Source organism: Agelaius tricolor, unplaced genomic scaffold (assembly GCF_023055355.1).
Source record: "Agelaius tricolor isolate 1412-34295 unplaced genomic scaffold, bAgeTri1.0.p SCAF_37, whole genome shotgun sequence".
Taxonomy (NCBI): Eukaryota; Metazoa; Chordata; class Aves; order Passeriformes; family Icteridae; genus Agelaius; species Agelaius tricolor.
Window position 1 is genome coordinate 1,491,851 of NW_027269297.1, and position 21,912 is coordinate 1,513,762.

General features: G+C 53.0%; 1 protein-coding gene across 1 annotated transcript in view; it reads left to right on the forward strand.

Moving 5' to 3' along the window:
* Positions 1 to 2,396: 2,396 nt before the first annotated feature.
* Positions 2,397 to 21,912, forward strand: part of ASTN2 (astrotactin 2) — a 351,565-nt gene continuing 332,049 nt past the window's right edge. Inside the window, exon 1 of the mRNA XM_071453747.1 lies at positions 2,397 to 2,830. Coding sequence (XP_071309848.1) covers positions 2,485 to 2,830 — 346 coding nt within the window. The 5' untranslated portion in view covers positions 2,397 to 2,484. The remainder of the gene's footprint in view (positions 2,831 to 21,912) is intronic.

Consider the following 21,912-nt stretch of genomic DNA (forward strand, 5'->3'; position numbering starts at 1 on the left):
CCTAAATCCACTTCCTAGCCCAAGGGCAGCCCCTTACCGAAATCTCCTGGTGCTTGACAGCAAAAATTCTCTATTTATGGCAAATGGATGCAGTTGTGCAGCAGGTGGCTACCAGGAGATTGAAGTAACAGGAATGGGGCCTTAAAGAGAAAGAGATGTTTCTCTTTTTCAGGATTTGCAGTTCTAAAAAAAATATTTAAAATTTACTTTTATTGGCTGCTCATGTGTCACTTTGTGCATCCATGCTGCGCTGGTCCTTTGCAATCCTTGCCTAGAAGAAATTTTTAAAAAAATAAGAAAAAGAAAGGAGCACATGCAAGACTAACAGCCTGAGATAGTCCAAAAAGGGAAGGGAAGGGAAGGGAAGGGAAGGGAAGGGAAGGGAAGGGAAGGGAAGGGAAGGGAAGGGAAGGGAAGGGAAGGGAAGGGAAGGGAAGGGAAGGGAAGGGAAGGGAAGGGAAGGGAAGGGAAGGGAAGGGAAGTTTTTTCCTAGCATTACACTTTTCTCAACAAACACCTGACAGGGCTGCATTTTTCTCTGATTATGTTTTTCCAGCATGCCTAGAAACTTCACCCCTCCAACTTAGACAGATCCAGGGTCCCACATTTAATGTTTTCCAACAAGTTGCCTGTTTTGCTGGTGAGAGCTTTTTGCTTTCTCGCTATTCCTGTAGCTGGAAACAGTCCCTGTTCTCACACCACAGCGGGGCTACAGCTTGTTAAGGCTGGAAGCTGGAGCTGGGAATGGCCCCTGGGAATGGGGCTGGAGCTGTTTGTTTGCTGGATTCCATATTCATTGCCATTCTGCCCTTGTTGTGGTTTTAACATTTGATGACCTAGGTATCTCAGAAGGCTGTTTTGCCTCAATAGGCATGTGATGAATTGCTCTTAATTAGCTTGTGGAAATAATATAAGCCTGAGCATTAAGCGTTCTTTGTTAGGGTTTTGACATCTTCTTTTATATGTACATCTACAAATAAAATCAGGTAGATTAGCAGTCACTAGGAAATTGTTGTTGTGAGTCAGTGACTCACAGCTCCTGTAGGCTGTCTCTCCTTGCCTTTGTTAGTCATGCCCGACTGTGGGCAGGAGTTCATGGGGCTCTGGGCTGGGGTCAAATGTGTCTGTTGTGTCTGTAGGGACAGGGTTTGCCTTCAGACTCACCCCCATCATTCCAGGTGGAAGAGCCAGGTGGCTCCACTGCAGTTCCAGCCAGAGTGTGAGCAAAACCATGGCGGTGGAGCTCACCTGGTTTTGTCTTCAAGCACAAACTCCAGCCCTCAGGTGGCACCGAGGCATCCCTGTGATGGAGGGATATAGGACCTGAGATCAGACCTCAGGGTCATTTATCCCTCTGGCCCCCATTTAAATGCTGGCTGGTAAATACCAAATCTAAACTCTTTGCTCTAGGTCAAAAGCCTGTCCCCTCCAGGTTTGTCATTGCCAGCCATCCCTGTGTGCCCTGGATGCTGGAGGTGCCTGTCCACTTAGCAGAGGGTAATAATTAGTAAAAGCTCTCAGGAAACGCATTTCTGTGCCCTTGCACCCTGACAGTTCCCTGAAAGGAAGGAATAGCTTGAAGAAAGAGTGGCAATGAGCTGGATGGAGGGAGAGGTGGGAGGGACAGCAGGATTTTCATAAAATCCTAGAATTCTAGAATGATTTGGATCGGAAGGGACCTTAAATACCACCCAGTTCCACCCCTCCACCACGGGCAGGGTCTTCCACTGTCCCAGGTTGCTCGAAGACCCTTGGACACTTCCTTGGACACTTCCAGGGGCGTCCACAGCTCCTCTGGGCCATCTCGCCCTCCTCACACGGCAGGATGTCTCCCTCCCATCCCGTTTAACCCTTCCTTGGTCCCTTCCAAGCCATCCCTCCATGCCCTTGCCAGAGCCCCTCTCCTCCAGCCGCGCAGTTGTGCAGGGCCCTGAAAGGAAGGAATAGCCTGAAGAAAGAGTGACAATAAGCTAGATGGAGGGAGAGGTGGCATTTTCATAAAATCCTAGAATTCTACAATGATGTGGATTGGAAGGGACCTTAAAGACCACTCAGTTCCACCCCTCCACCACGGCCAGGGTCTTCCACTGTCCCAGGTTGTTCCAAGCCCCGTCCAACCTGGCCTTGCACACTTGCTCCCATCCCGTTTAACCCTTCCTTGGTCCCTTCCAAGCCATCCCTCCATGCCCTTGCCAGAGCCCCTCTCCTCCAGCCGCGCAGTTGTGCGGGTCGGGAGCGGCGGCGGCGGTGCGGGAGCGGTGCGGGAGCGGCGGCAGCGCGGTGCCGGTGCCGGGGCCGGTACCGAGCGCATCTCCCGGCTCGGGGCGGGCGGAGGGTCCGCGGGGAGCGGCGGCGGCGGCGGCGGCGGGGCCGGGGCGGGGCGGGGGGCGGGCCCGGGCGGTGGCGGCGGCGGCAGCGGGGCTGGGGCGGCTCAGAGCGCCCGGCTCCGCTCGCCTCCCGCTCCTGCGCCTGGCTCCGGCCGGCATGGCCGCTCCGCCGCGCCGCCGGGCCGCCGCTCCACCCCCGGTGCTGCCGCCGGTGCTGCCGCTGCCGCTGCTGCTGCTGCTGCTGCTGCCGCCGCCCGCGGTGCTGCTCGGCGGCGGGCCCGGCGCCGCGGCGTCGCGGGAGCCCCCCGGCCCCTGCCGGGTGAAGACGGTGACGGTGTCCACGCTGCCGGTGCTCCGGGAGAACGACATCAGCTGGAGCGGCGCCCCGCCGCCCGCCGCCGCCGCCGAGTCCCGCCTGCTGCTCTTCGTCCGCAGCGAGCTGCCCGGCCGCGTCGCCGTGCAGGACGATCTGGACAACACCGAGCTGCCCTTCTTCACCCTCGGTAGGAGCCCCAGCCGCTTCCCGCCCCGTCCCGTCCCGTCCCGCATCCCGCCCTCCCATCCCGGAGCATCCCCGAAGCATCCGACACCCGCCGTGCCGGCTCTGTGTTCGCCCTCCCCGCTCCGCGGGCAGCTCGATGTGGTTTTGGGGCTTTCTAACCCTGCCCCCGTGCTGCATCCTGGTTTTTGGGTTTATTATTTTTTTTCCTGCCTTTCCTGCCGGGGAGGGATTTTTTAGCAGGGCCTGAGGCTGCCGGCGCTGCCAGCCCCGGGAGGAGCAGAGCATTCCCCGGCAGGAGGAGAGCGACCCCGCGCAGGCTGCAAGTGATGGGGGCTGCCTCGTGTGCTCCAAGTTGAGCTCTGAGCCCTCAGGAGGTGCCGCTGAGCCTGGCGGAGCGGGAGGGGATGTTTTTGTTGTTTTGGTTTTTTTTTTTTTTTTTTTTTTTTCCTAGGCAGAGCCTGGTTTTATAAATGCTTCGTGTTAATTCTCGAGGCTCGCTCTCGCTTCACGCACAACTCCAGCGCCCGGGTCTGTGCGAACGCTGCAGACTTTCCTCCGCTCTCAGCTTTGTGGGGAGGGGGGATGGGAATAGAAATAATTCTGTGGTCGTACTTCGGTGCTGATGCCGGATCCTGTTGTCTCGGGTGGGGTGCCCGAGCTGCCTCTTGTCACTTTTACCCATTTCTGTGCCGTTGTCAGCCAGTCCCCCGGGAGAACTGTTCCGAATGTCACCTGGGCAGTGCAGTGTTTACTCTGCCAGGTCACCCAAGGGTTTTGGTTGATCTCTGCTTTATCCATCAGCTGTCCTGTTTTTCGGCATGCAAACCTAGGATAATTGGAGTACCTGCTTAACTCGGGTCTCAGGTATCTCTTGACACACGGGATTGTGACTTCCAGCACATCTCTCTCTGTGTCTCAGGTGTGCTGAGGTGTGCCCATGTCCAGGCTCACTGGGGACAGCTGACCCCAAGTCCCTTTCCATGTTTCATGGAGCGATTGCCTTTCACTGGGTGCAATGAGCAGGGTAGGAAATGCCTGTCCGTGTCCCCCAGTCGTGTCATTTTACCTTGTGTGAAGCTTTGCCGTAGCAAACGCCCTAATAAATAAGTTGGTGGTACTTCCTGAGGCTCTCGGGCTCCAGCTTTGCAGTTTCCTTAGACACGGTTGGTCAACTGCAAAAATCTGAAGGAGACCAGATACTCTGTTTCCACTAACAAAAGTGACAAATTAAAGGTTTGATGCAGCAGGAATGACGCTTACCATACCGTGGTTAAAAGTAACAAGAAGTTTCATGGTTCACTGAGTTAATTTTCAGATTAGACTACAGTTTCTTCAGGGACTGGGTGTGAATTGCGCACTGATCTAAATATATCAGATAGCAAAGAAACCCCTCTGTGTGAGCTTAGATAATAGCTCAAGTTGAAGGAGAGAAATTTGTCTTGATAGATCAGAGGCACGATCTTGTATAGCAAATCCTATTTCTGTGAGTGCCTGCCAGTAAAGAGACCATGTCTCCATCTAAAAATTTTTTTTACTTGCCTGGCATATTGGTTATGTGTGCACTCATGAATATGAAGCACATCTTGTGCAAATCTGTGGGGGTTTTCCTGCCCCTTCATGAACAGAGGACCCCAAAAGATCCCCTCCTGTTCCCTTGGACTCACAGGAGTCAGGCAGATTGGAAGACAAACGGAGGCTGTGCCCATGGTGGGATGGCTTCATCATGGTCCTGGAATTAATCAGTCTCTTGCCTCCAGAGAAGGTAAAACACTTGTCCTTCCCCAAGGTCTAGCTCATGAATTGCTGTGGATGTTCTGATATTTGAAATTTGTTGCATTTCTCCCCATCTCCTGGTGTGGCAACTCTCTCGCTCGCAGTTAACTCTTCTCTGGGTGAGGGCTGTGCAGGATTTCTGCTGGCTGGTTTTCCTAGAGCAGGAATTCAGGCTGTAGTTTTCTGTAGTGGTTTTTTTTTTTCCCCCTCTCCATCCTTTTCTAACTTCACTGATGCTTGGGAACCGGAGAGCAGCTGCTGCCTGGTAATGGGCTCTTGGAGGTGAAAATCACAGTCACATGCGGGAGGGCTTGGGAGCAGAGCTGGGGACAGAGATTCTCTTTGGCAGAATCTTTGCAGGTCCTTATCTTTAGCTGATTTCTGACGATTGTGTCCCTCTATGCGTGTTGCTGGACATGTTGAGTGGCTGTCTGGGCATGAGCTCAGGAGCACACGTAAGAGCTGACGTCCTGCCGCCTGCAAATGTGTTGAGGACTCCTGAATGTCTTGTAGTGCAGGATCTTGCTGCGAGCAGAGATCACTTTCTGGCCTCAGCGGGGTAAGGATGGGGCAGGATGACCTCCTAAAGCACATAACTCAGGACAGCCAGCCCAACTGGCATCCTGGAGGGGTTTTTGAAAGGCAAAAAAGATTAAAAATAGAAAAGGAAGCATAAAGCTGGCAGAGCTGAGACATGGTGCTGATGTTACTGGTTCTGAAGTGAAATAAGTTGAGAAGAAATTGAGGCCACTCCGTTCTGCAGGGCTCAAAAGTCTCCCTGGGCCAGGAGGCAGGAGAGAAAATGCTGCTTTTCTTGGTGGCAGTGAGTTTAAGCAGCTAGGGCTGTACTCCTGGGTCTGCCCAGCAAGTCCCAGTGCTGCAGTGGTTCCTGAGCTGCTCCTCACTCCTTGGCATTTGAAGGAGGGTGGGTGATCCGTAGCTAAAGGCTGGCAGGTGCCAGAGCCTTGTCTGCAGTGGTGTGAAACTCAAAGTCATGGAATCATGTAGGTTGGGAAAGATCTTTAAGATCTGTAAACCTAACACTGCCAAGTCCACCACTAAACCATGTCCTGAAGTGCCACATCCTCCAGGCAGATGTCCTGAATTGGTGGCTGGTACAAAGCACATGAAGTGCTCCGTGTCCCTTTTCTTTAAAGGATTCCTCCTTCTAGGGAGGAAACAACTTTATCTGTTCCCTGTCTATATGAAATTAAATTCTCTGAAGTGCATAAAGCGAGAGCTTCCAGTGTAGCATCCCTGCCTGTGGGGCTGCCTGGTCTGCAGGAGCCACTGCATGGCTGAGACAGAGGAGAAATCAGCACTAGGAAACATCCACACAGCTGAGCTGGGCCCGTGGCACGCTGGCAATATCAGGAGCAGCAGCAACAGGAACAGCAGCAGCAGCTACTCATGGAAGGCAGGAGCCCACTAGGGGGTGGTGGGTACCCGGGGATGCTCCACAGCAGCTCCTCTCTGTGTGCCCACAGGGTACCAGGGATGCTCCACAGGAGGGTACCAAGGATTCTCCACAGCAGCTCCTCTCTGTGTGCCCACAGGGTACCAGGGATGCTCCACAGCAGCTCCTGCTCTGTGTGCCCACAGGGCACCAAGGATTCTCCACAGCAGATTCTGCTCTGTGTGCCCACAGGGTACCAGGGATGCTCCACAGCAGCTCCTCTCTGTGTGCCCACAGGGTACCAGGGATGCTCCACAGCAGCTCCTCTCTGTGTGCCCACAGAGTACCAGGGATGCTCCACAGGAGGGTACCTGGGGATGCTCCAGCTCTCCCTGTGTGCCCATGTGGGCATTTCAGGATGCTGGACAGCACCTCCAGCTCTTTGTGCCTCAGTGGGCACCTGGCACCTGCAGGAAGGTGGGGAGCCCAGGCTGGGGGTGGTTTCATTCTCTCCCAACAAAGGTAGAAAACTTTGATTCTTTGTGCATCCCTCCTGGGCTGCAGTGGGGAGCTGCTGCAGAAACACCCACTGGCAGCTCCCTGTGCTCGGTGTCCCTCCTGCAGTGGGGTGCCACAGCTTCTGTGTTTCCTACGCCTGGGTTTATTTTTTCCCTGGTGCGTTGGAGACCAGAAGGATGCTTCTCCCACTACCCCCCAGTTACGTTACTATAAAATTACTCAGCAAAGCCCAGTGGTGGCAGGAAATGACAAATGTAGGTGCCACCAGTGCATTATGAATTGCTGTGCCTCCCCTTTCCTGAAAAAGCATCCTGCCCTTTCCTTAACCTTGGATACTACTGATGCTTTGTGGCTTTCCCCCCCACCTCTCAAATTCTCCTAGAGTTACCCTGCTGCAAACAGAGCAGCCTATCACTGACTTTACCCTTGCCCAGTGAGTCTCTCTGAGGTGTGGATCTTGATTCAATCAGCAGCCATGTGTTCCCTGCAGAAGCTGCTCCACCACGGCGTAGCCTGCTCCGAGTGCAATTCAGGGAATGAGGCAGTTTGCTTCCCAGCTAATTTAGATGAGCTCTGTCTATGTGTGAGCAGCTTTATATAGAGGAGAGAGAAGGGAAGAGGCAGACCAATTTTCACCACTGCTCTTACCCTGTAGTGGCTTACATAAGAACAGTTTACTACACACTTCTCATAAATGGCTTTAATGGATGCTGTTTGAGTGTCTGCAGTGCTTCAAGAGGCTTTGTTTTGGTGGCTGTCACAAAACAGGCTCGTGTGGCTGCATTCCTGCTGTCCCCCTGTGGCCCCTGTGTGTGGCTGATTGATGGTTGTCCCCTGCTCTTCCAGCTCCTCAGCAGTTCAGTGCCACTTCTGTCTTCTTTCTTAACTCTTCCCAAAGTCATCTTGTAACTTGCACTTCTCCTCTGTAGGGTTGGAGTGTTGAGTCTTGAAGGAAGACCTGGATGTGGCACTCAGGGCTCTGGGCTGGGTGACAATGTCATGGGGAGCAGTCTCAGGCTGGGCTCAATTATCTTGGAGGCCTTTTCCAACCTTAATCATTCTGAGTTTCTATGAACACATTAAAATCATGGGAAGCACTCAGTTCCCTATGGGCTGATTGTATTTATTGCTGTTCCTAGAAAGGCTTGAGCAGGGTTCAGCCCCCCTGATTTTGGTCACCAACTCCTGTTTGTGCAGAGCAGCTGGGGAGGCTGAAGGGTCACCTGGGGAGCCTGGGTGTGACTGCATCTTACTGATGCTGCTGTTCAGAAATGCCCTTCCCTGCTCTGAGCTGGCCTCTGGGGTCTGGAGCAGCACTGTGTGGGTGCCCAGTGTGCAACCCCATGGTCAGGGCTTGGCATCTAAACGTGGGGTCATCTCTGCAGAAAAGCAAAGTCTGGTTTCTGTACCTCCCTTTGCATTAACTGCCTCCTGCTAGGCTTGAGATGCCTGCAGTATCAGCTCAGAGTTTGGGTTAATCAACTGTTGGTTTTCTTTGTTTTGTGGGTTTTTTTTCTTTTTTTTTTTTTTTCCTGTTTATATTGTTTCTGTTCCCCAGCTAATCCAATGGCTAAAGAATCGTATCTCCCACCTCAAAAGCCTCAGTGAGACGGTGTGGTGAGGATGTGACATGTTGGTGGCACCCTGGGACAGGGGCAGGTGCAGACCTGGCAGTGGGGCTGCTTCCCTGCCCCTCCATTCCTACCCACAGCTGTGTGTGCTCCAGGCTCTGGGCAGGTGGTGGGGGCTGCCTGGGGAGGGTGTAGGAATGAGAAAAACCTTCTGGTAGTGATTTCTTCCCCTCCTTGTATTGCTGTTTGATTACTCCAGCTTTCCAAGGTGTTGGATTTTATAGCTGGCAAGAGGAGGGAGAGCCCAGCTCAGGGTGGGGCTGTACTGAGAGGTCGATGTGGAGGTCTGCAAGCAGTTTAAACCCCAAAAGGCTGTAGGCAAAAAATACCCAGGAAAATGGGTCAGTCCTGAGGCCATCCCTTCCCTCCCCAAAGGCAAGGTTGAACATGGCTTGTCCAGCACGGTGGGGTGAGGACTTGACAGGGATTTTGCTCCATCTCAGGCATTTTCTGGGCTGATTATCCCAGTTAAAGCTGGGAATGTGTAGCTGAGTGCAGGCTGTGCTCGGGGAGCTGCTGCTTTCCAAGAGTACCCGTGTTGACCAGCTAGTGGCAACAGAAGATTAACTATGGATGGAGAGAGGAGCTGCTTGCTGCAGCTGAGCTGCCACGGGGGGAGGCTGGAGGCTGGGGATCCCCCCTGCTCCCCCTTCCTCCCAGCTGATTTTCCATGATGCCTGCGTGCCAGAGGCTTTTGTTGCTCTTTTCCAGGGAGAAATAACGAGCTTTTATTCAGAATTATGCAGAGAGCTTGCAGTCCTCCGTGGGGAATGGGGTGGTGAATGACCTCCAGGTGCCACCACGCAGGTGGGTCTTACCTCCCAAACTTGCTGCCTGTTCCCTCCTAAGGCCTGAAAGTGAGAATCTGAGCTGTGTGATGGGTGAGCCTTTGTGCTGCCTGGGTGACACGGTGCTGATGTGTGGTGTTGGCTGGCTGTGAACCAGGGCTGAGCCCTGGGGCTTTCCTGGTGTGACAGGAGCTCAGGCACAGCCCAGGCTGGGGCCACGGAGAACAGATTGATGTGGGAATGATGAGGTATTGATCTCACGCTCCTTTAACACCTCTGCAGGTGCAGGTGGCTTGAGAAACACCTGCCATCACACCAAAATGGCATGTAGAGGATGGGGCAGGCTGGGGTTGGAGCTGAAAGAGAGGAAGATGTCTGGATTGATGCCTTTCATCATCTGAAATCTCCACAGCACAGCCCGTGCCCAAGTGTCCTCCTCCTGTAGCAAGCATTTGAAATGGAGGATGGTGAACCTTGGCCTGTGCTCCCATGCTGCTCCCCAGCCCTGCCCCACCTGTGGGGTGTGTGATGGCATCGAGCAGAGATGGCTCTGCTGCATAACCAGCTTAAGAATGGGGCCACTTAAAAGAATTGAATGCTTGTGCTGCTGCTCGGGTCTCAGCTAATGCAGTTAAGGTTTCCAGTGTCCAGACAGCATGGAGACACTTAATGGTATTGAAGAAGCAGAATGGCATGCAGAGGGGATGAGCAAGGATCTTGGCTGCCTGCATCTGCACTGGCTGGGAGAGGCTTTCTGGTTGTCTCCTGGGAAGGGGGAAAGTGGAGAAAAGCATCACAGAGTTCTGGCCCATTGTCCCTTTGGGTGCCTCACCTCTCTGCTATGTGAAAAGCAGTGCTCTTGAGTGCTTCCAGTGTCCTGCTGCAGGTCAGGGGCAAGAAGGGATTCCTTGCAGGGGGTGGTTGGGCTGTGGCTGCCTGTGAGAAGATGGGGCAGACAAGATTTGGAGCCAGGGCTCTGCCTGTGGGCACAGGGGGCTGGTGGGGAGGGGGCAGAAGCAGCCGTTCCCTCCGTTTCACATTCTCTGTCCCCCACCAGTCCTGCACTCCTTTCTCTGTGCTTTCACCTCTCCTGCCTTAGTGCAAGACAAAGTCTGTAGGAAACCTCGACTGGCTTTGAAAGCAGCAGCAAAAGGGGAGAAATTTTCCATTAGCAGCATCAGCAGTATAAGAGATTTTTCCCAGTCACCTGGTAACTGCTGTATTTAGGAAGATTACTGAGCTGATGGTGCTGCTCCCAGGCACATGCAAGGCAGTGATCCTGTTAGGAGAGGGAGGCAAGGGCTGGTCACACACAGGGAGATGGGCTGTGTGCAGGGAGAGCACCTCCTGTGCTGCACCATCTGCTCCTGCAGAGCAGGGCAGTGGCACAGAAGGGGCAGTGGCACAGAAGGGGCAGTGGCACAGAAGGGGCACTGCCAGCTGCACTCAGGGGCTGCAGAGGGGGCAGGGAGGGGGGCACAGCAGGGCTGGGCAGGAACATCCTCGAGTGGAGGAGGGAATCAGGCTCCAGCCTGATTTGGGGCCGGGCTGGGGGTTTTGGTGCATGGTGCCTCTCTCTCTGTGGGATGGGATGTGCCTGCACAGGGGCACTGCCCTGCAGGGGTGAGCCCATCCTCCCTCAGCTCCAGGTCGGTGTAACTGGGTGCAGACCATTCTGGGGGCCCCAGCTTTGCTCCCAGCATCACCAAGCTGTGCTGGTGCCTTTGAGGCTTTGATTCTTTTTCCTTTTTTCCCCTCCCTTTTCTCTCTCCAGGGCAGCGGGGTGGCCTCTCCTGTGGCTGGATGCCTGCCCTGGCTGTGCTGGGTGAGTCGGGCTCCCTGGCCACCCCAGGGCTCCTGGCATTCCCGAGTGTGCCTGGGGCTGTCCCAGGGCCATTCACAGCCTGGATCCTTCCCTCCCTGCTCTCTGTGGTTCTCAAGCTCTGTCCTTCCAGGGAGCACAGCACATCCCTAACCTGTGGGATCAAGTGACAGAATATCAGAGCTGGCAACAGCACAGGAATGTTTTTGTTGCCTCAAGCCAAGTGCTCGGTATCATCAGCTTCCTGCTGCAGTGCTCCTGTGCTGGGAGCATGGGGTGGTGCTCCTGGGAGGGGGGACAGGGGTGGTCTGTGTGTGTGTGTGAGCAGGGAAGGGGGCTGGAGCAGAGTGTGTGTGTTCCCTGCAGCCCTGGACCAGGATCTGCTGCTGGCCAGAAAAGCCTCTCCCTCAGCTCACTCTTGCTGGGGTTGTTGCTTTTGATACCAGGGAGCCTGATGAGGTAAAAGTTGGTGCCACTGCCCTGGTGAGTTCCTGGTGCAGATGCCCCCAGAGCAAGGTCTGCTCTTCCAGGCAGTTTCCCACTCAGATGGGCTTCCTGGGATGATGGGGCTCCCATGGCAGGAGCTGCCAGTTGTTCCCACCTCACTCTGTTACTCAGCCCTGCCTTGCCCAGGCTGCTCCATGGGGTGAAGGGTGATGGAAACCCTTTGCCTTGGCTGTCACCTGTGTGGTGGCTTCAGCTTGGCTGGGGGCCCTGGAGAGCTTTGGGGGCTTATTGGGACATCCTGATATGTCCCTTTTCCCTCTACCCCTGTCACATTTCTTCCATATCCTTTCAACCTCCCATCTGTTTAAATTAGAGGGGATTAAACTCTTTTCTCCTTCCCTGCCCAGGGAATTCCTCCCAGCCTTCTTGTTGCAGTCACACTCCTTGTTCCTCTATCTGTAATATCCTGGGAAATCTGGCCAGAGAGAGGTGCTCAGGCAGAGCCATGTGTTGGGCAGGTGATCCAAAAGGATCTGTATTCCCCACCCTGCCTTCCATGCCATCCAAATTGGGCAGCCCTTGGTCAAGCTGTGTCCACAGCAAACTTCTCCCATTATCTTCTGCCAGGGTGGGCACCTCGGGGTATTCAAAGGGATTTCGGTGCTGGGTGCCACTTAATTAAGGTTGGCTCAACTGATGGGACCCTCCTGGCCCTTACTGGGGGTGGCTTGGGACAGAAGGCTCTAAAGAAGGTCCAGCAGGAAAGGAGGGATTCTGCAGAGGAGCCAATGACAGCAGTGGCATTTTGGGAAGCTGACAGGTATATTTGGGAGTCAGACATGCTGCAGGCTGAAAGCACATCCAGCAGAGGTGACGTTGGCCTTATCTGTGCAGGCTGCTGGCAGGGCGGTGGCTGCTCCTGCTGCTGCTGCTTTCCCATCAGGGGCTTTGGCATTTCTCCTCCCCCTCAGAGGGGAGGGAGGGCTGCAGGGGTGCATTTGTCACCTGAAGAGCCCCCGGGCTTGGGCTGAACTTTGTGTTCCAGCAATAAAACCATGCTAGGAAATGTGTGCTGTAACAAAGCCCATGGATATAATACATCCGTATCATACTGTACCTTTCATCTTGAAGGATTCCCAAGGAGCTTTACAAACTCGGTGTGCTGCAGCCTGCCAGGGTGACTGAATGTTATCAGGAGCAGCGGCAGCCTAATCTCTGTGGTAGTATTTCCCCCCCTTGCTGGGGGAACTTTATGAAGTCTGGTCTCAGAGTAGCGCTGTGATGGTGTTTTCCTCTAAGCCCGAGTTTCTCAGGAGAAACAGGCAAGCCGTGGAGCTGTTTGTTATGCAAAACCACCAAAGAAATATTTTTTTCCTGGGGCAGTAGGAGTGGGTGGGAATTACTTTCACACAGCTTCAACAGCTTTGCATCTTGACAGAAGAGGCATTCGCAGGGGAATGTGCCCTCCGTGCAGCCCCAGAGAGGGGATGATAAAGTTTAAACGCTTAAGGAATTGCTTCTGGGCATTAGCAGGGTGGTAGGGTTCAGCTGACGGGGCAGTTCTTGGGAGGGAAACTCTCAGTGTCTGCCTGAAATACTTGCTGTGTGAGTCTTTTGTCACCTAATACTCCCTTCTGTCTCTGCAGTCAGTCCTGGAGCCAGCTGATGGCTCAGGTCCAAATCCTGCAGCCCTTGGTAACATCTGTCTGTGGGGTGGGAGCAGGGAAAGGTGATGCCTCCATCTCCCTGCTGCTCTCCACTTCCAGCTGGGGGTATTTTCACTGTTCCTGACTTACCTGGAGCTGTGGGAGGCATCTGAAGGTGCTGCCAATGGTGGCAGAGCCTAAAAATCAAAACTGAATGCAGGCCCAGGGGCCCAAGTGGAGCTGTTGTCAGAGGCATATGCTTGAGGCACGGCGGGTAGCTGGAATCTATTTTGGTTTGGAGTGGTACATATTTAGCCTGTTTTGTTTAGCAGTTTGTTTATGGGATGTATTTTCCCATTCTGTGTAGCTCCCCAAATGTGTGCTGTAAACAAAGTGTAAAATCAAAAGCAGCCTCTACGTGTTCCCATCAAGTGCATCACAGGGTGTGTGGTGCCTGCCAGCCTCAGGTCCCCTCCTCAGGAGGAGAAAAAACACCACTGAGGGGGGTGATTCTGTCAGGTCTGAGGATGGGAATTGCTGTGGGCACTGCTGGCATGGAGCAGGGATGTCTCAGGAGCTCACCAGCCCTTTTGTCCACTTGCTCTTGCTCCAAACCTCCCCAAGCTCATCCCCGAGGAGTGCAGGTGTTGGCTCCTGCTGCTCCTTTGGCTTTGCTTGCTTCCCTGAGCCCCACTGAGGTGGCTCCTCAGGCCACAGGGAGTGGGAGGTGCTGATGCCAGCATCATTCGCAGATGCTGGACGTTAAGAACCTTCAGAATCGATCGAGTTTCAAACAGGCATCAGAGGTCTGTGGCTGTCCTTACTGGAGCCATTGCAGCCACATCCCTTGCACTGGATCAACAAATGTGTGTTCTTTGCTTTAATTTCCCTGGGTGTGATCAGAAGGGCTGGAAGCACATTTCATCAAACAGCAGCAGCCTTGCCTTTTAACACAATCCAAGAAGCCAGAGCTGCTTGAAGACACAAACTCCATTACATTGCTTTACATCTCCCAGCCCTTGCTGGTTCCTCTGCTGGGGTTTGCTGCTCTCCCAGACCAGCAGTGCCGCTGTCCTCTCTGTGTTCCTGGCTCAGGAAATCCATTATCCAAGGGAATGGCAGCTGGGAGGGAGGGAGGGAGGGAGGTTGGGGATGCTGCCTGTAGGGGCTGCTCACAGCCAGCTCGGGGTCTTGCTGGAGCAGCAGCGTGCACACCAGACACGCTGCTCCTCGTGTTACTCGATTTTATTCTGCTTTTGTAGCAGCTGCCTTTGCTGCTTGGCTGACAAGCTGCTCCTTAATGTGCCGTGGCCCAGAGGTGTGTGGGGACAGGGACAGGAGCTGGGATTTGGGCAGGATGGAGGCTCTGGGAGGGAACAAAAGGAACACTGGAGGTCTAACAGTAGAAGTATATGTGATTTGAAATGCTTTAACAGGAAGAAAATGACATAGAAATAGGCATAGTAATGAACCTTTTTAATTTTAGTTGGTAACACTGATAAAACTGCACTGTTATTTTTTTTCAGTATACATACAGAATCTTAAGTCAAACAAATGCATTTCACCAAGAAATCTCTATTCTATATAGAAAAAAAAAAAGTTACAGAAGTAATATAGATAATGGATTGCCATTCAGATCCTTATTTTTGCTTACCTGATTGTAATGCTGTATGAAGGAACTACACTAATTAAAACTAATTTCAGGACTGATGGACAGCCAGTTGCCCTTTGAATTTAACATTAAAAGCTCTTTTAAAACAGGAATTTGGACAAATTTTTTCCCTTTTCCTTCTTATTTTTAAATTTTTTCCCCCCAAAATACGAAATGATGTGTTTCTATCACAGAAAATTCTGTGCTTCATATAACACATGGTCTGTTTATCTGGTAGTTGGAGATCTACAGGGGGGGATGCTGCTGGCCCCAGGGATTCTGCCAAGCTCAGATTTTGCTCCCCAGGAGTGCTGCCTGAAATCCTGTGTGCTGCCCAAAACTGTGTGTGCTGAAGGAAGTATCCTCTGCTGCCTGGGCTTGCTTTTTAAAGACTGTTGTAAAACCTTTTCCTTCCTTGGTGATGAAGGGTTTTACAGTGTGTTGCAATGAGCCACTTAAAGGCAAAACAGGAGGAAAAAATCCTGTTTGCAACACTCCTCCTGCCTGAGTTGCCGTGGTGTGAGATATGGGGTGGTTGTAGGGGATGCTGCAGGAAAGCTGAGCCTGTTCTTTCCTAAACAATCCATTGCTGTTTCTCCTGTGGCATCTCCCAGCTGCATTTCCTCCCCAAAATCATGTTTCCCACTGCTCAAAGGCTTCTCTGGTTTGAGATGTGCTTTAAGTCATGTAAAGCCATATTTTACTAAGTTGCAGTCTCCAAAGCTTTTCTCCAGCAGAAATGGTGCAAATTTATCCATGGATACCTTGCCCACAGCTGCAGCAGGTCTGAGGTCACCTCCTGGGAAGGGCATTCCAAACCCCCCTAGATCTCCAGGGCCCTGTTCTGGGAGCAGAGGGGTTTGGGTTGGGAAGGAAGGTGATATTTTTGCTGTGGCTCAAAAAGCAAAGGCATTTCAGTGGATTCTGGGCCGTGGGTTTTAATCGCTGCTTGTTTTGATCATCTCTCTACTAAACTGCTCTGGATGTGCCTAAGGGCAAACAAGCAGGTGTTAATGTTGATATTCTGCTCATTTTTTTTGCTGCTGTTGGGTGTGGGGAAGAACTTAGATGGCAGGAAAGCTGTTGGCTGGAATGGTGCTGCTCTCAGCCATTGCACCAGGGCAGGTGAGACCTGGTGAGGGGAGAGCAGGGCAGGGCCTGGCTGGGAACAGGCTGAGCCTTGAACTGGCTGCCAATGGCTCTGCAGCTCCCCCACTCTTCTCCAGGCCCTCCTTCTTCCAACTCTGCAAATATTTGCAGCAGTCAGAGACTGCCCAGGGATGTTTTTATTCCTGGCATGAACTGAATTAGAGGGAAAGGCTGGGCTGGGAGAGTGGTCTCACAGTGGGCAGCAGTCACTGCTGTGGTGGCAGAGGGTGAGGAACAGGACACAGGTCTCTGGAGCGTCCCTGGAGCTGTTCCTTGCCATGCTGTGGCCCCAAGAGCTGGGATTTGGGCAGGAGGGATGCTGCATCCTCAGGGATGCTGCTGGCTTTGGCTGCTCCTGCTGCAATAATGCCTGTCCTGACTGAGCTGAAAGGGTCCCACAGCAGCTCTGAGGGGCTCCTGCATCCCCCCCTGCATCTCACTTGTGCTGGCCTCTCTGGGAAATCCCTCTGCTCCCTGGGATGCTGCACAGGGGATGCAGTGAGGGGGGAAGGAGGTTTTTCTTTGAGGTCTGAGGGATGTGCCGAGTGCTGACCAGGGGCTGGCACAGAGGGAAGGATGCTTCTGTTAATTAGCAGGAGATGAAAGGAAAACTTGTCTTTATTCAAAGAGCAGCTTGTTCCAGTTTCATCACAGTCCCTCAGTTCTGAGCTTTAAAGTTTGGTGAATGTGTGAACAATAAGTTTGGGAAGATGTTTTGAAGCTAGAATGGCAGCATTGTTATGAAAATGCTGAAGGGGAGTTGTGACACTGTTCTGAAGATGAAAGTATTTTTACAATCTTAAACTGACACATTTCTAAAAGAAAAAGAAAAGAGAAAGAAAGTTTTCATGAAAGACAGCTCTCAACAAGTCTTTCCCTGGCCACAATCAAATGTGGCTGTCCCTGAAGGCACTTTGAGGTGCTGCTGGTGACCCTGTGTCCAGCATGCTGGGGTGGTTTTTACTGGTGTTACTGGTGTGTGTTGGGCAGGTGGGACCTGCACAGCCCCGATGGAGGGAGCAGTGAGTGTGTCCTGCTGTCCTGGCACTGATGGACCAGCAGAGCAGCAGGAGGAGGGCACAAAGGTGAGGAGATGTGGATGAAGCATGGACACCTCTGCCAATCCCATCCTTGCTGCTCCAGCCATGCCCTCACCACTTCTGACCCCACAGCACTCACTGCACTTTTGAGCTGCTCTGTAAAAAACAGATTTTCCACATGTTTAGCAAGCATCTGTTAATGGCTTAGCCAAACATCACCCTGTTAGTGCAGAGTGAAGGGGAGGCTGGAGCTGCCTGGCAGCAGCTCTGGGCCGCCTCTGCCCTCAGCTGTGCCACAGGACGTGCCAGTTTGTGCTGTTCCAGCTCACCCATGGCACTGGAGGAGCTGGGCTGGGGCTGGAGGCTGGCATGGCACACTGCTGGCACCACAGGGGATGGCTTGGGGTGTCTGGGGATGTGCAGCAGCTTGGGCTGCATCCAGTGACTGGCTCCCCATCCCACTGCTGCATCTCGCCAGCTGGAGCTGCAGCCCCAGCCTAACCCATCTCCCTCTCGCTGCTGCCTGAGCTGAGCAGCATCTTGGAATCACAGAGTGGCCTGAGTTGGAAGGGACTTAAATATCATCTCTTTCCAATCCTCCTGTCTCGGAGTTTGGTTGTTAATTGCTGCCCCAAGATGTGCAGGGTGTCTCTGTTTCAGCCTGCACGTCTGAAGAACGAGTCAGAGCTCTTCAGTTTTTGGTCTTGAAGTTGTTTATTAATTCTTATCTATAAAATTTTCTTTCTGCCCAGCTGAGATCTGCTCAGCAGGGCAGCCACAGGCACTCTGACCGCCCCCAGGGCAGTGTTGTCCTTTTATACTACAAACTACGTATAACATATTTACACTTAATTCCAATACTTATCACCTATGTTAGACGGTGCACTTCTATTCTAAACCAATCCCAAAGTGCCAACATCACAGCAGAAAATGGAGAAGAAGAAGAAGAAAGGCTGGACAAGCCCAAGTTCCTCCATCGTGTCCCCATAACCCCCACACCAAAAATCCTAAAATCTACATTTTCACCCTGTGATCATTTTATTATTATACTATTCAAACTTCTGTGACTTTCATGTCCTCATACAAAGCTGGCAGCTTGCTCCAGGGGTCACAATCAAATCCCCAGGTGCTCTGGGCTGTGTGCCAGGGTCTCTGAGACCCCCGGTGGGGTCCTGGCAACTCTGGACACCCAGAGGGATGCACTGAGCTCTGACACCCAGAGGGATGCACTGAGCTCCAACACCCCTGACCATGGATGTGCACACCAGAAGGTGCCCAGGCTGTTCTGAGCCCCCTCCCCTCTGCCAGCTGCCTGCAGTTCCCCTTGTCAGGGTTAGCAATTGGCAATATTGGTCCCACACTGGCCACTTTTTCTTGGGATTTTCTCTTCCATGAGCACCTGAATGCACCAGCTTGTTCTGATGGTTCTTTTTTATTCCTATAAAGCTCTAGTTTCCATTCCAGTCCCTTGGACACCTGGGGGCCTGTGAGTGGGTGCCCTGTAATTAAAAGCAATCTATTGCCATGTCTGAGGGGGCTGTGTGAGCTACAGGGCCGTGAGCCGTGCTCTCCTGCAGCAGAGCTGTCAGGCAGTTCCTTCCTTAGAAAAGAGACACCAAAAATTCCTCTTCCGCCCCCAATTTTGTCTTCCTGCCAGCCCTGGATTCCAGGTTTATTTCAGGGTCTTTTCTTTTGGGCTTGGGTAGGTGCAGAGCATGTATTTTTTGCCATGTGAGTCTGACAAGCCCTTGGGGAGGATGAGTGGGTGTCTTGAAGTGTAAGGGAGAAAACTTGGCAAGTGTTTCAGCTCCAGGATCTCTTTTTGCATTTTTGGCTGCATCTCCTTTTAATCCTGCTGCTCTTAAACTTTTCTGAACCAGCAAAGTCAGCCCTGGCAGCACTGCCATCCAGGAATATCTCTGCTCCCATTCCTGGAGGGTCAGGTCACAGGGGCTGCCTGGTTTGGGGCTTCTCCCAAGGGTGCCAGTCCTGGATTTCCCCTGCCCAGCACTCCCAAATCTGTGGATGGGGATGGTCTTACCTCCTCTACGTCATGGAGGGGGGTCCTCTGCTCATGGATGTGGGCAGGGAGGTGCCTGGAGCTGGATGTGTGCTCCATACCTGGTGATTCCCAGAAGAAGATGCTCTCCCGAGCCTCTTGGGGTGATGTATTTCTTGTTGTGTCTTATTCTGTGCTCCCAGCTTGGTTCCTGGCCTTGTCTATGGGGTTTGGGATCTGGTTTTGAGAAGGTGAAAGCAATCACTAAGCTGTGCTGGAAAGGGGAAAGAGCTTCCCTGCGAGGTCTTTCCTGAGCTGCAGTTCAAGGAAGCATCTGGGGCTGTGTGGGTTCATCTGCTGCAAAATCCAGCACTTCTGGGTCCTTCTGGCATTTCCTCTTGGCTTTGCTATTTCCTCATGAAATGCCTTTGGCAGACTGAGCACAGTTCCTGCCCCTCTTTCTTACCCTCTGTTTGCAGGAGCCTGCAGGGCTCCCCTTGGCATTACTGAGGTGAAATTCCCATGTGGATGTGGGAAGGAGGAACAGACCCTCTTGGCTCCCTTCCTGCCACACTGCCTGCAGGCTGGTGGTGCAGAGAGGGCTGAGGAGAGGAGATCAGGGCAAGTGCAGAGCCAGCAGTGAAAGAAATGGGTGAGTGGGCTTGACAGACCAGGATCTGCTGCTTCCCTGAGCTGGGGAAGCTGTGTGTCCATGCACTTCTCCATCCAGCAGCTCTTCCCACGCTCAGCAGGCAGCTGGACAGTGGGACAGTGGCATGTGGCTGTGCCTGCCCATGGCTGTGACACACTGTCCCGTGAGGAGATGGGCTTTTCTCTCTGCTTTAATGAGCTAAAAATGTTCTGTGTGGTTGAAAGCTCCCCCACGTGCACCCACATCTCCTGATCTCTGTCAGACACTGACAGCTCCTCTAATGAGGCAGCCAAGGAGGTAACCTTAGCAACTCCACGCTGCTCAGATACCCCTGGAGATGGTGTGTCTGGTGTTCCAATGGCCTCTCACAGCACAGGAGAGCTGGGGATGCCTGCACTCCATCCTCCCTCCCTCCCCATGGCTGCTGGTGCCTGTCATGGAGAGCAAGAGCTGGCACAGGTGGAGGCACCAGTGTCCCTTCACTGCCTGCTCCGTCCTTGTTGGTGGGAATTGCACCTGCCCCAGCTCTGGGGAGAACTACTGGAGCAGCACTGGGGGGGAACTGGTGCAGGAGAAGGTGCTGAGCCTACTGCTGCAGTGCTGTAATCTGTGCTGTGGGAACTGGGGTCTTGCACTGCATCAGGAGAGCTCTGGACCTGCAGAGAGCAGGAACCTGTTCTCTAGGAACATCAGGAACCTGCCCTCCAGGAGCATCAGGAACCTGCCCTCCAGGAGCATCAGGAACCTGTTCTCCAGGAGCAGGAGGAACCTGTTCTCCAGGAGCATTAGGAACCTGTTCTCTAGGAGCATCAGGAACCTGTTCTCCAGGAGAATCAGGAACCTGTCCTCCAGGAGCATCAGGAACCTGTTCTCCAGGAGCAGATGGAACCTGTTCTCCAGGAGCAGCAGGAACCTGCCCTCCAGGAGCACAGTGTGGGCCATGCTCTTGGATAAGTCCCTCTCCTTAGGTTGCAGGTGGAAGGAGATGATGGCCTGGCATCAGAGCAGTGCTGGGGCTTGGAGGGTGGTTGTGTGTGAGCTAAGAGCATGGCTGTGCCACAGCACCCCTGTCCCTCACACTCCTCCTCATCCCTCACACTCCTCCTCATCCCTCACACTCATCCCTATCCCACATCGTCCTCCCCATCACTCACACTCATCCCCATCCCTCATCTTCCTCCCCATCCCTCATCTCCCCATCCCTCACCCTCCTCCCCATCCCATATCCTCCTCCCCATCCCTCATCCTCCTCCCCATCCTCACCTTCCTCTCCATCCCTCACCCTCCTCCCCATCCCTCACCCTCCTCCCCATCCCTCATCCTCCTCCCCATCCTCACCTTCCTCTCCATCCCTCATCCTCCCATTTCACCTGACCTGCAGTACCAAGCCCTCCCTTAAAGCCTGAACATTCCTCTTGCCCTGTGGGCTCTGGAAGGAGCCTTGGCTACTCAAACCAGTGCTCAGAAACGCTTTTTTATAGCAGCTGGGAGGGAGCCAGGGCAAAAATGAGCTGAGGCCGCTGAAGGGAGATAAGCTGAGACGTAAACTGTGATTTTCTGCCCTGTGAGCCCTATGCATGGATTTCATCTTTTAATGGAAGTGCAGTAAATAAAAGCCATTTTCACAATAAGCCGAGCAACAGGTCATAAGCGTCTGAGGCACTGAAATTGATAGAAGCGAGCTAAGCGTAACAAATCTCCCAAAATTGCACAGACTCCACTTGTATCTAGTCCCTTCCTGCATCTCACCAATTATAGCAAATGGCAATTATTTCTGAGCCAGAGCTTTCTCTGAATAAAACCTCAGTCCAACTGTAGATGCTTTATCTTCTTTTCAAATAGATTTGTACCGGAGGAAAAAAGCCCCAGTGGGGAGAAATCCCATTTGAAGGGGTTTTCCCTAGCAGTGTTTCCACAGACAGTGCATGGTGGTCATGCATGGAGGAGTAAATTTGACCAATCCATACTTTGCTGGCTCTGGCTGAGAGAGGGATTTGGGGACATCAGGCACGTTCCCTTTTGGTCGTGTCTCTGTTAGGATGAAGTTGGGCTGGGGATGTGCTGCCATCAGGGATTGACATGCTCACTCCTGGGGTGCTCCTGTGGGTGGAGCAGTGATTTTTCTCCCTCTTCCAGTCAGATCCAGTCTGTTCTAGTGCCCAGTGATGCCTCTGGGGTGTAAAGCAGAGTCTGAGTCCCCTCTCAGACTAAATGCCAACACTTTTGTCCCTTATAACCTCTGTGCTTTTTTTAGAAGCCTCTCTGCTGCAGAACCTTGGGGATGCACCTGCAGCAAGGAGAGTGCAGGGGGGAAAATTTCCTTGTCTCTGCACTAATTTGTCCCACTTGAAGGGGTATATTAGTCATTTATTTGCCTTTATTTGCAAGTGCTTGTAAAGAGATTTTATACATAGAGATGTGGCAGTGCTGGCTTTACCTGCTCAGTGTCCTGTGCACAGTCCAAAGCCTGAACTTTTTGTCTCTGGGTGTTTGTGCAGGACATCCCTGGTGCTGTACAGACCATGGGGGACACCAGGGCATTGTGGAGGTGCCCTTGGTGTGTATTTGGT